Source organism: Balaenoptera borealis, assembly GCF_965194805.1.
Source record: "Balaenoptera borealis genome assembly, chromosome: 1".
NCBI lineage: Eukaryota > Metazoa > Chordata > Mammalia > Artiodactyla > Balaenopteridae > Balaenoptera > Balaenoptera borealis.
Window position 1 is genome coordinate 40853673 of NC_138860.1, and position 12968 is coordinate 40866640.

The window sequence follows — 12968 nt, forward strand, 5'->3', positions numbered from 1 at the left end:
AGCCTTTAAAAACACTCCTCTCTTTTCCAACTATGTATCTGTGTGAGGCTGGATTTTTTTTCACATATTTTAACCAAAATAACATTGCAACAGAAACAGTGAACACAGAATCAGATATGAGAATCCAGCCAGACATTAAAGAGATTTGTAAAAATGTAAAACAAGGCCACTCTTCCCACAAACTTCATTTCTGTTTTCGAAAATAATTATTTTCATAAAGATATTTTTATGTTAACATATTAAGAATTTGTTACTTTTTAAATGAACTAATAAATATTTTTAAAATTTAGGCATTTTCATTCTAATACAGTAACTATCAGTTGATATAATCCACATAAACAAAAAAAGCTCTTTGAGGACTTCAATAATGTTTGAAGAGTGTAAAGGGATTCTGATACCAAATAGTTTCAAAACTACTGCTCTGGTATCAGCCTCACATTTGATAAGAAAAAGTAAGTTGTAACTGTCTTTCAGGTATAAGGCAAAAGGTGTATTAGGTATGTATAGATGACCTGTTCACATTTCAGAGTGCTCTTGTACTTGTTATTCCTTCTGCTTGGAATATCCTTCCTCTAGATTGCTGCCTCTTCTTCAGCACCCAGTATCAGCTCAAATGTCACCTCCTCAGTGAGGCCTTCCCTGATCACTCTACCTAAGCAGCTCACTCAGGTCATCATCACAATGACAAAACTGTTCTATTTTTCCATAACATTAATGAGCAGCTGAAACTATTTTGTGTTTACATCACAACAGGTCATTCATCTTTTCCACTTCTGTATTCCTGGTGCTTGGAATAGAGTCTGGACATGATGGATATTCACTAAGTATTTCTTCACTAACTATATAATAACTTTTTAAAAAATATTATCTTTTTTTTTTTTTTTTTTAATTTTTGGCTGCGTTGGGTCTTTGCTGCTGTGCTCGGGCTTTCTCTAGTTGCAGCGAGCGGGGTCCACTCTTTGTTGCGGTGCGCGGGCTTCTCACTGCGGTAGCTTCTCTTGCTGTGGAGCACAGGCTCTAGGCGCGCGGGATTCAGTAGTCGCGGTGCGCGGACTCAGTAGTTGTGGCTCGTGGGCTCTAGAGCGCAGGCTCAGTAGTTGTGGTGCATGGACTCAGTTGCTCCACGGCATGTGGGATCTTCCCAGACCAGGGCTTGAACCTGTGTCCCCTGCATTGGCGGGTGGTCTCCCAACCACTGCATCACCAGGGAAGTCCCACTAACTATATAATAACTTCTATAACAACTCAAAGTTTAAAAGTCTGTTACACTCCTCTATGGTCAATAAACTGCAAGTTAGAAACCTGCAGTTTTCTTTCTTTTCTTTTTTTTTTTTTGGTCTAATAATATTTTTTTTAATTCTTAATGTCAGCATTAAGAATATGTTAAGAATATATAGTCTCGTATGGTGAAATAAACAGAATAATCCGATTCTCCAGCTTCTTCCCACCACCCCCCACCCCCAAATTCTGATGTCACACCATTGGTCATACACTCCTGCACTGTTACCATCTACTGGTACCAAGGGGCTACTCCTTTTAGATGGTGAGTGCACCCTTCAGTTCACCACAGTCACCACGTGAAGTCACCTCTCTCATTGACAACGCCTCCCTGGTCCCTGAAGGCATTTGGGCTTGCAACTCCTGCTCTGGGACTAGCTCTTAAAAATTATAACCTTTTTCAGAACAAGTCACATGTGGTTGTGGTAGCAGACAGGTGGAAACAGGATTAAATAAATTCTTAAGGTCTTTTTTGGCCAGTTTCTCTAATTTGCTTAAGATCCAAAATTGATGGAGATACTAACATAAAAATCCATCAGTATTGGTTGAGATATTTGATCTCAAGCCAGGTCATCATTTCTGGGGGAAGAGGTAAATGCTAATCTGAAAAAGACGTATTTCCTTATTCACACTCTGATACATCTAGATAGGTCCTTCAGACTTTCCTATTGCACTAATTTGGTATTTTTAAACATCACAAATCACAAGTATACCATATTGAAGCCTGGTATGTGAAAAACTGCTTCTACATAAACTATTAAATGTTTACTGGTCATCAATTCAATAAGAAAAAAATGCCAACTTTCAAAAGCACAAATAGGAACTGTCTTTACTCAGATATTTCTCTTCCTCAATTATTGCCACACCTACTACTTTCGATCAGTGAATTAAAAACTATATGCTTTCTATTCTCTAATCTCCTTTTCCAATGAGTAATCCTGGAATTCTGAAGGCTTCGTAAGAGCAGCTGAAGAGATGAATGTGTATGTACTAATAAAGTATAAAGGAAGACAGCTGGTGATTAACTCTTTCAAGTCTTATCCAAATTTAGCAGAGGCTCTTAATGTAAATGCTACTTTTTATTGAAAAAAATTCATTAGTCATCTGATTATAAAACCAAAACTTGCTCCTAGCAGGATATACAAAAATTCGTAAAAAAGAAAACAAAAATAAGATAACCATCTTACCAACCAGAGACAATATTTCGATATATATCCTTCTAGTCTTTTCTCTATTCCATAAATATAAATACTTGTTTTTTAAATAAATCTATAATATCATATAACCTATTATGTAACCTATTTCCAAATATATTTCTAAAATATATTCGTTACAAAAGCTGATATAGTATTTTGTTGTACGGTCATATCTATCTTATTAGCACACTGGTTGGAATTTAAATTGTTACTAATTTTTTTGGTTACTATAACCCTATAACTAGCATCCTTGTAAGTAAATATCAGTACACATTGCTGACTCCTTAGGGTAAGTTCTTATAAGTGGATTTTCTAGGTCAAAGGAATGTACATGTTTGAAGCAAAATACATATTACCAAAATGTCCTCCAGAAAGCAATGCTACTTCCCCATCAGTCACTAAAGGGAATAATATATATTTTTTAGAGAGGATAATCAAGCAAGTCAAACACAGTAATAAAACTATGGTCAACATTTCATCCAAAAAAAAAAAATATACACACACACACACACACACACACACACACACACATAGATATACTGTTTTGTAAGACAGTAGACTATGACATCCCAAAGAAATTAAAATTGGTTTCAACTCAAGTTACTGTCTCTGTCAAACTGTGCACAGTTCTACTGCCAAAAAGCTAAACTTGAGAAGACAGTAAGAAAGCAGCAATTTAGTATTAGGACTGTATGTCTGGGGAAGGCTGTTCAGTAGACAAAGCTTCTGCTCCCCAATGAAGCCTTCCCCAACTACTCTAATCCCATGCTGATCCTGTCCTTCTGGAAGCTCTAATTTCATTTACAGTTAATGCCAACATCTGTACTTAACTTTTCTGTTTTATGGATTTAAGTCCTGTTTTCCCAACATGACGGAAACCCTCTTGGAAAATACACCTTGCCATTTACATTTTTCTGTATCCCTTAGTGTTTTATATACACAGATGAGTTATTCCTTCAAAACCTCTTCCTGGGAAGCCAAATTATAAAAGGCCTATGCTTACTTTGATTGTGCAGAGAAGTTAGCAGCAGCAAAAACAGCAGCTTCAACTTCTACGTTATCATGTGAATCCAGACTCTGACGAATACTATGATGAGCATTCTTCCTCTCAGGAATTATTGATGCCAGACTTCCCAACATCCTGCACAAACAGAGAAACCCAAGAAGAATGGAAATACAATAAGCTCAAGGTCAGAAAAGGAAGAAACAGGCAAAGCTAAATTACCAAAACTAAAGTTTACAGGTCATTCCATAAATCTCAGGTTAATAAAGTATCAATTTTAGAAATCAAGCAGTGACTCAAATTCTAAACACTTTTCCATACTTCAATATGTCAGAAAAACTAACATGGCTTATTTAACACAAGCAAAACTTTTAAAAATCACCTTGAAGTACATGCCAAGTACCAAAGAAAGCCCAGAAAAAGAAACTTTTAAATTATTAAAGCATCAAAATATCAATTTTCCAATGTTGTATGAAGAAGTCCATTTTAGCAAAGCATTAAGAGTTCAATACTTTTGTTATTCAGCAGATCCGCAAAGTAAAAAGTAAGACTTCTCAGTCTTTTTTTCAACATCAGTGATTACTTGTATCATGATTTTCAAATCTCTCCTCAATATCAAGAGAAGAGAGGAGAATGCCCCCTGGGGCTCATATCAGAACTGAGGAAGGAAGAGTTTAGGAAAGTGAGTTTCAAACAATCCAAAAATTACGCATATAATTTCACAGATGATAGACCTAAAATGAGGATATTGGTTCAAGCTGGATATAAGGCTTACAAAATGAAATTCTAACAAAACTTAAAAAAAAATTTTGTTTAATGCCAAGAAAGAAAAGGAAAGGCTGAAGAAACTAAGATGGTTATATCTGGCATTCTCCAAGGAGTCCAGATATAAATTATCATATACAAAAACAAGCACATAACCAAGGATGAATACAGAAAACTGACATGAAACAGTAGGACAAGGTCAGGAAGGTAAAAGTTCAAAATAAGCTGAGGCTAAGCCACATTCACCTTAGAGTTATCAGATCAGAACATCCACCCGCAAAGAGAAATATTTCAAACGTGAGTTACCGAAACAGTATCATAGATGGTTAGCTGCAAGGCATTTACAGATTAGGATGGTTACCATATTTTCTCATTGACTGTTAGTAGAAAATATAAAAATAAATTCTTAATATTAGAAATGATAAAAGTAAATATATTGCCTTTTGGGGATATATAATCACAACTCAAACAATCTTGTGGTGACTCATTAGCATAACAGAGTATACCGGAGTGTGATGGCTCTTGCTACAGGATCATTACTATGAATCACAGAGAAAATCCTCTTCACAAATTCATCCACATTTAGAATCTTCTCCAAATGCTTCTCACTTTGTTGAGTAACTTTAAGAACACATAGCCTCAGGAAATTGTTTCTATGAAAAACCACAGATAAAATAAATTAGATCACTTTATAAAGTAATATTTAATTAGGAATCAAAGCAACACTAATGATATTAATAAATTTTAGCAATAGGCCAATGTTTTTCAATCTTAATATTCTCTGTCTTACCACTGAAAGAGTTAAAGTCTGTACAGTCATCCTGTGATATCCATGGTGGGGAGGGGGACTGGTTCCAGACCACCCCCTGCCATACCAAAACCCTTGGAGACTCGAATCCCTTATACAAAATGGCATAGTATTTGTACATCCTCCCACACACTTTCAAATCGTCTCTAGATTATTTACAATACCTAATACAATATAAATGCTATATAAATAAATGTAAATACAATGTAAATAGTTGCCAATGTGTGGCAAACTCAAGTTTTGCTTTTTGGAACTTTCTGGAATTTTTTTTCCAAATATTTTTGACCCATGGTTGGTAGACCCCATGGATGCAGAACGCTTAGTTGCAGAGGGCCAACTGTACATGAGATGCGTACTAAGCATAAGCAGTTAGCAAAGCCTGCAGTCCTGCTGCAAGGCACCAAAACAGTACTAACATAAAGAGAAGCCCTGGACCCAAACTCAATCTCCTCAGTCATATTATAATCAAGGAGATGGTCATCTTCCTCTCAAGCTAATTCTACAACATCATTTCTCCAAGTCTGATTTGGTGTGTGTATAAGCACATGAATGCATGGAGAAGGGTGGAAAGAAGTGGGAGAGGGAATGGCAGAGAGAAAAAAGTAGGTGTATATTCAGTGCTTGCTTAGATGTTTCAGGCACTTCACAGTGACCCATAATCTCATGTAACATGTAATCTCATGTTATAAAATAAACTGTTAAATCAGAAACTTCTCCAAACTATCTGCACAAAGCCACAGATATTTCTGAAATATACAATAATATATTAAGGTTGCCTTAATTTTGAATTATCCTGTCCCCAAAGACATAAGTACTCTCTGACTTATATCCTTCACTTTTGCTTAAAATGCCATTAAATTTCACACCAAAATTTCTTGCAAATTGCCATGTGCATCCATTAAAATGGTAATGAACCATGTGGAAGTCCTAAAAGGCAAAAAGAATACAGACCACAATATAAAACAAAGAAATATGAACAATGTGCTTTAGGACACCAAGGCCTTAAAAAGACTTACCCAACTCTGAAAACATCAGCTAACTTTAGGAAAGCAGAATTGATGAGAATGGGGAATGGATACTTCTGAAAGAGCCTGGGAAAGCGGACAACTGCTTCACACTGTTCACCAAGTTTGCCAGATCTTAGACCTATGAAGAGCATAAAAAGGGAAGAACAGATTACAAATTTGTGGCTACAATAAGGCAAAAATAGCAAATATCAACACACTATTACAGAGTAAAATTATTTACACAGTAAAGTAATAATCATTCTTAACAATTAAGTAAAGTACAATTGTAACTCATTACCTTTTCAAAAATAAAAATGGCATATGAAATAGTAATTTGGTAAAGTGTCACTTTTAGATATAGAATAATGAAAAAGAAACAATTTTTTAAAAAAGATTGAGTTGATAAAATAGTTGGGGCCATAAGTAAACCTCAACAAATTTAAAAGGACTGAAATCATACTATGTATGTTCTCTGACCATAATGGAATTAAATTCAAAATCAGTAAGAAAAAAATCTCTAAAAATTCCCAAATATTTGGAAATAAAGCAACACACTTATAAATAATCAATAAGATGAATCACTGAAAGAAGTGAAAGAAGAAATCAGAAGGGAAATTTAAAAAAAGAAAAGAAAAAAGAAACTCAATCCTTAATTTGCACCATATACAAAAATTAACTCAAAATGAACCATAGACCTAAATGTAAGAGCTAAAATTATAAATTATATAGAAGAAAATACAGAGGAAATCTTTATAAGCTTAGGTTAAGCAAATAATTCTTAGATAAAACAAAAAAAGTGGAGTTTTTAGATTAAAAACATCATAAAATTAAAAAGTGATAAGTTAAACTCTATCAAAATTAAAAACTTCTGCTCTCGGCTTCCCTGGTGGCCCTAGTGGCACAGTGGTTAAGAATCCGCCTGCCAATGCAGGGGACACAGGTTCGAGCCCTGGTCTGTGAAGATCCCACATGCTGCAGAGCAACTAAGCCCCTGCGTCACAACTACTGAGCCTGAGCTCTAGAGCCCGCAAACCACAACTACTGGGCCCGCGTGCCACAACTACTACAGCCTGCGTACCTAGAGTCCACGCTCCACAAGAGAAGCCACTGCAGTGAGAAGCCCGCGCACCACAATGAACAGTAGCCCCCACTTGCTGCAACTAGAGAAAGCCCGTGAACAGCAACGAAGACCCAACGCAGCCAAAAATAAATAAATAAATAAATTTATTAAAACAAAAAACTTCTCTTCAAAATATACTGTTAAGAGAATAAAAAAACAAGCCACATACTGGAAGAAAATATTTATAGAACATGTATCTGATAAAGGACTTCATCCATAGTTCTTATATCTCAATAAAAAGAAAACTTAATTTTTTAAAATGGGCAAGATTTGAAGAGAAATTTCACTAAAGAGGAAATAAGGATGGCAAACATAAGCACATGAACAGACGCTCATCATTGTTAGTCATCCGTGAAATGTAAATTAAAAACCACAGTAAGACACCACTACACATCCACTAGAATGGCAGAAAAGACCGACAATACCAAGTGATAAGAGGATATGGAGCAACTAAAACTCTCATACATTGCTGGTGGGAATGCAAAACTATACAGTTCTTTGGAAAACAGTTTGGTCATTTCTTATAAAGATAAATATACACTTATTATACACTCAGCAATCTTACTTCCAAATATTTACCTAAGTGAATTGAAAATATCTGTCCATACAAAGATCTGTATGCAAATGTTCACAGCAGCTTAATTCGTAATAGCCCCAAACTGGAAACAACCCAACCCAGTCTATCAACTGGTGAATGAATAAACAAACTGTGGTCCATACAATGGACTCATACTCAGCAATAAAAAGAAACCGATCACTGATACAACAACATGGGTGGATCTCAAAATCATTATGCTAAGTGAAAGAAGTCAGTCCCAAAAGACTACTGTATATGACATTCTGGAAAAGGCAAAACTATGGGAATAGAAAGCAGAACGTGGTTGCCAGAGGCTAAAGAAAGAGAACTGACCACAAAGGGGCACAGGGCAAGTTCTGGGGGTGAAAGAATTGTTCTAGGTAGTGGTTTCATGACTGCATACATTTGGTGGATTTTATTATATACAAATTATACCTCAAAGAAATCTGATTTTTTTTTCCCCCACGCCACACACAGCTTGTGCAATCTTAGTTCCCCGAACAGGGGTTGAACCTGGGCCCACGGCAGTGAAAGCGCACTGGACCGTCAGGGAATTCCCTCAATGAATCTGATTTTTTTTAAAATCCAACAAATAAAAGGAGTTAATGTTCAATCCTTTAAAAAATTCATTAAGAATGAGTATCTTGATATGGAATTAATAGTATCACCTCCAAATATTTTTCTTTTCGTATTTTGCCATTTACAAAATGCTGATTATATCTGCACAAGAATAAGCGCCCTAGAACATCTCTGTTCAGTAAAGTTTGTTCACTGTTAAAAAATGACAAAGGAAATGTCTGAGGTGTAAAACAAGGAATGTCGCTTGCCATTCAGTTCTACAAAGATTAAGTCGCTGACCTACAGCACACCCTGAAAGGAATTTAGGACAAAGAACAAGATGAGGCACCCTGTGCTTTAGGGAAAACAGGCAAAACAGGCCCTTAGATAGTTATATTTCAGGAAAAAAAAATTTTTATGAACCCAGATTCTTGCATCTTCCCACACTTAGAAAAGCACTAAAATCATTAACTGAGATATCTGTTCCTTAGACTAGCAGCAACCGTCTACCGAGACATATGCTGGATTGCACATACTCCTTAGCCAAAATCACATGTATACTGACTTCTCCATCTACCTCTTTGGAGCAGTTCCTCAGAGCTATCTGGAAGGCTGTCTCCAAGGCTATAGTCCTCAGTGAGACGCTGAATAAAACTCAACTCACAGCTCTTACATTGTGCGGTTTTCCCCCAGTTGACAGAGGGCTCTTTACTGGTTGCCACTTTGTTCCAATACATAAGACAACCACAAAGTAAATCTGCACATGCAATTTCTACAACTTACTAATGAGTTAAGTTCTATAGGTGCACTCATGTTAGTTATTTGGTACTTGGAAAATATTTCCTCATAGGAAAAAAAATAGCACTATCAGTACTCATAGTACTCCATAATCTAATAACCACTTATAATAGAAGTTCCTCTGGGAAAATTAATTCAAAATTAACTCTAATTTCTAACTGAGATATTTAGAACATATCCCTTCTTTGCCTGCTCCCCTCTCCCTACACCCCTCACCCACCAACTTCCATACACACAAGAACTGCCACTAGAAGCTCTAGGAGTCTTCTTTCCACTAAATGCACAGTACCAACAGAGACACTGTAGGTTACTGGCAATGGCTCCTGTATCCTTGAAAAAGGGGTCAAGGGACACACAGATAGGGCAGTGAAGGACACAAGGGAAGGGGAGAAAAAGAAAGGCAAGTCCGAGGATGGAGGTGTGAGAACAGAGAAGGAAGAGATGTGTGTTTATGTACGTGTGCTGGGGGAAGGGAATGCTGGGAGAACCCACAGTAATTGGACTTGTTTCCTTCTCTTCTCTCTCTCAAGAGTTGAGTGATACAAAGGTTAGTAAAGTTCTGTTTGTAATAAATTAACCTTGGTTGGGATGAAAAAGGTAAAGTAGGAAGTGGTCTACGTACAGGGAGTCTCCTCAACAGAATATGATCCGCTTCACCTTCCCTTTAAAAACAGGACCACAGACCAAATCATTTATTTAAACATGCTGATTTAAAATGTACCAAAGATAATTTTGCATCTGGTCAAAGAAAGGTTTTGATTTCTCTAGTGTGGTCAAATTTTATTTCTTTAAGATAAAGTAGACCCTCATTCCTATAACAGAGCCATCAGGGTACATGAGCTAAAGAATAGTAAATGTCTCGCTTATTTTCTGATATGAGTTTTATGAGAGAGGAAATGAGAAGCTAGGCTGGCTCAGAAGGTCAGAAGCTAGGGTGCAAGAGAAGAGAGAAGAGAGAAGCGCATTAAGGCCTGCGATGCAGCAACAATCCTAGGCTGGGGCAGTATGGTACCCAGCTTGCTTGCTCTAGGTCAATTCCAACTCCAGTATAAGCCAAGCACCTGAAAATAGCAGCTCAGCACAAGCAGATCTTATTCTTAGAGGGGTTTAAGAGGTTATTCACTTTACTTCTGTTGCTAGCTACAACAAATCTGAGGGAAAATACCCTGATCAGAAGACCAATGATCATAAGAATGTCACCGTAAGACCCACTGTGGAAGGATGTGATTGCTGTTTCTACATTTTACTTTTTATTCTCCCACCAAAGAAACAGAGATCTCTTCCTTTTCAGTGCCTGGAGTTTAACAGTGCTCAACTTAGTTGCAACATGCAGGTAGACTAGGAAGAACTAAAATAAGTTGTCCGTAAATTGCTTATTCAGTCAAAATCCATTTGGCAGCAATGAAATTCATTATTCTAAACGTATTTCTCACTTAAAATGTGCAGAACATTTTGCTACACTAGTGGTTTATCAGCTCTGGTTCTGCATCAGAAACACTTGTGAAATTTTTCAAAAATGTCTATACTAGGGTTCCTCTCCTACCTACCAAATCTCTTCAGTGGAGGCCCAGGCATCTATTTAGCTGTTTTGAGAAGGTAGGCGAGTAGATCCTCAAGCTATCCTCTGCCATTTATCTTATTTGACTGAAAACTAGTAGGCTGCTGAATCTGGCCCTCAGAGTAATTTTATGATACAATGTTTTCAAAGGTTTTGAATTCATTGTCAAATCTTAAAAATGAAATGAGATTCCACATAAAACCCAGGATTTCTGGGGTTTTGGGTTTTTTTTGAAAATTTAAAGATCTGAAATGTCACTAAAGAAGGTGAGAGAATCCTGACTAAAGAAACATTGTAGTATTGCAGGTCTGTGTTGAAGGCCAGTTTGGGTTTGTTTCACTTCTGATAATAGCCACATACAAAAGTTGTATGACTTTCTCGAGCAATTTTTGGCTGCCTTTGGGCACACATGACTAAAACAGAACCTTGGATGAGAATTTAAAGTACTGGTTAGAAACTTAATGAAATTAATGAAATGAGGGACCATAAAATCTAAACTGGATAAAGAAGTAAAAACACAAAGGGATTGAGAGGTAAGGGAAGTAGAGAGGTGAGTATACTGAGGTCTGAATGAAAATAAAGAATGGTTAAAATAGCAGTTAATCATGATGATGATGATGATGCATATTAAGTGCTTATTCTGTGCCAGATACTCTAGTAAGCATTTTACATGTATTAAGCTCTCACTGTACTCACAGAAGTTAGGTATTATTCAATAATTCCCATTTTAAAGATGAGGACACAGGTAAAGAATAGTTAAGCGACTAGCCTAAGAAACAACGGCTAATAAATGGCAGAGATGGAATTCAAATCCTGGCAATCTGGTCCTAATTATTACACTAAAATGCATTTCTAGCAAGCAACTAGAGGACAGAGGTTAAGATTAAAGAAGAGATATTTGAATGGGATTTCAGAGTGGTATAATTCTGAGGGATGACAAATTCCAAGGAATTGAAGAGAAATAACGTAAATTATGGTAAACTTGGGATTTGTGATACATCAAGTTTTCAAAATAGCATACATTTCTAGGTAGCATGTATCAGTCAGAGTTCTTAGCTGCAAGCAACAGAAGCTAACTCTGACTGATTAGGCAGGAAATGAGTTTCTATTGAGTGTTTACTAAAGTAATAAGCAGTTTCAAGGCAAAACTCCTAAGAACACCTAACTCCACACTGCCAAACTGATTAGATGAGGTACACTATTGTTGCTGCGAAGCACCAGATGCTAGAATTAGCTCTCCTATCATCTAGGAATGTAGTAGCCATTGCTGCTACTACCGTACACTATGGACTCTGCAGCCACTGCTGCTGCCAGGGAAACTGCAAGTACTCTTCAACTCTGCCTTCTTGCATCTCTAAACGAAATCACACAGCCTGGAGGAGGTTTGTCTGATTGGCAGAGCCTAGTTCACATCCTGTGCTTTTTTTTTTTTGGCTGCACCGCTTGTGGGGATCTTAGTTCCCCAACCAGGGATTGAACCTGGGCCCTCGGCAGTGTGGGCATGGGGTCCTAACCACTGGACAGCCAGGGAATCCTCTCCTGCGCTCTTAAAAGGGAAACCAGGAAAGTGAGCTTTTGCTTCCACCTTGATGAGACAGTGTTTGTGGTGTGAGCCATTCCTCAAGCATAGGATGTTCACAAGATGCTAAGTGACCACCAATATGACTAATATCCACTACAAAGAACACTGCCAATACACACTACTATGCAAGCACATTTTAGGAGAATTTGTTGTATACATTTGCTTTAGCTAAAGGGTGAGAATGATTCAAAATGGAACCATAATACCCTAACATCTTAAACCATAACATCTTAAAGTCTATTAAAAGTGAGGTGGGGAGGGGAGAAATACAAACACAAGTATGCACCACACATTACACCAAGGCAATCTCATAACCCACAGCTTAGTAAACTGATCACGGTAACATCTCAGTAAATTATATTTAAAAAGCAAGAATAAAAACAACTAATAGGATAGTCAATTCAACTGATGATGCATTAATAATAAAGCATCCTTCCCCCAAACTTTAGAATCTGTAAATATACATGGTGAGAATGTACACAATATTGTGCAATATGCACAAAGAATACTGATTTAGAATCATAAACAAATTATTTTTATGAATACCAACTTTTAGGAATATTTAATAACTTACTTTGTAAGTTACAAAATAATAGCTTTTAGCCATATGTAAAAATGAGTCTATGGATTTCAGTAAGAACTAAAGAAGGGCCTTGGATTTTTGGATCCGTTCATAGTCCATCAAGGGATCACCAGCCAGGCTTTAACAATCAGTCCT

The 12968-nt window shown here is 36.8% G+C and overlaps 1 protein-coding gene across 2 annotated transcripts in view; it reads right to left on the reverse strand.

Annotated features, from left to right (window-relative positions):
- The window catches only part of INTS7 (integrator complex subunit 7), an 88211-nt gene that overhangs the window by 71363 nt on the left and 3880 nt on the right, over positions 1-12968 (reverse strand). The window contains exons 2-4 of one of the 2 annotated variants that reach the window (XM_082399752.1): positions 6067-6196; positions 4749-4895; positions 3478-3615 (exon numbers count right to left, since the gene is read on the reverse strand). In XM_082399752.1, the coding sequence (XP_082255878.1) occupies positions 3478-3615; positions 4749-4895; positions 6067-6196 (415 nt within the window). Of the gene's footprint in view, positions 1-3477; positions 3616-4682; positions 4896-6066; positions 6197-12968 lie in introns of those variants that run through there. The other variant, XM_082399753.1, reaches the window with a different exon arrangement.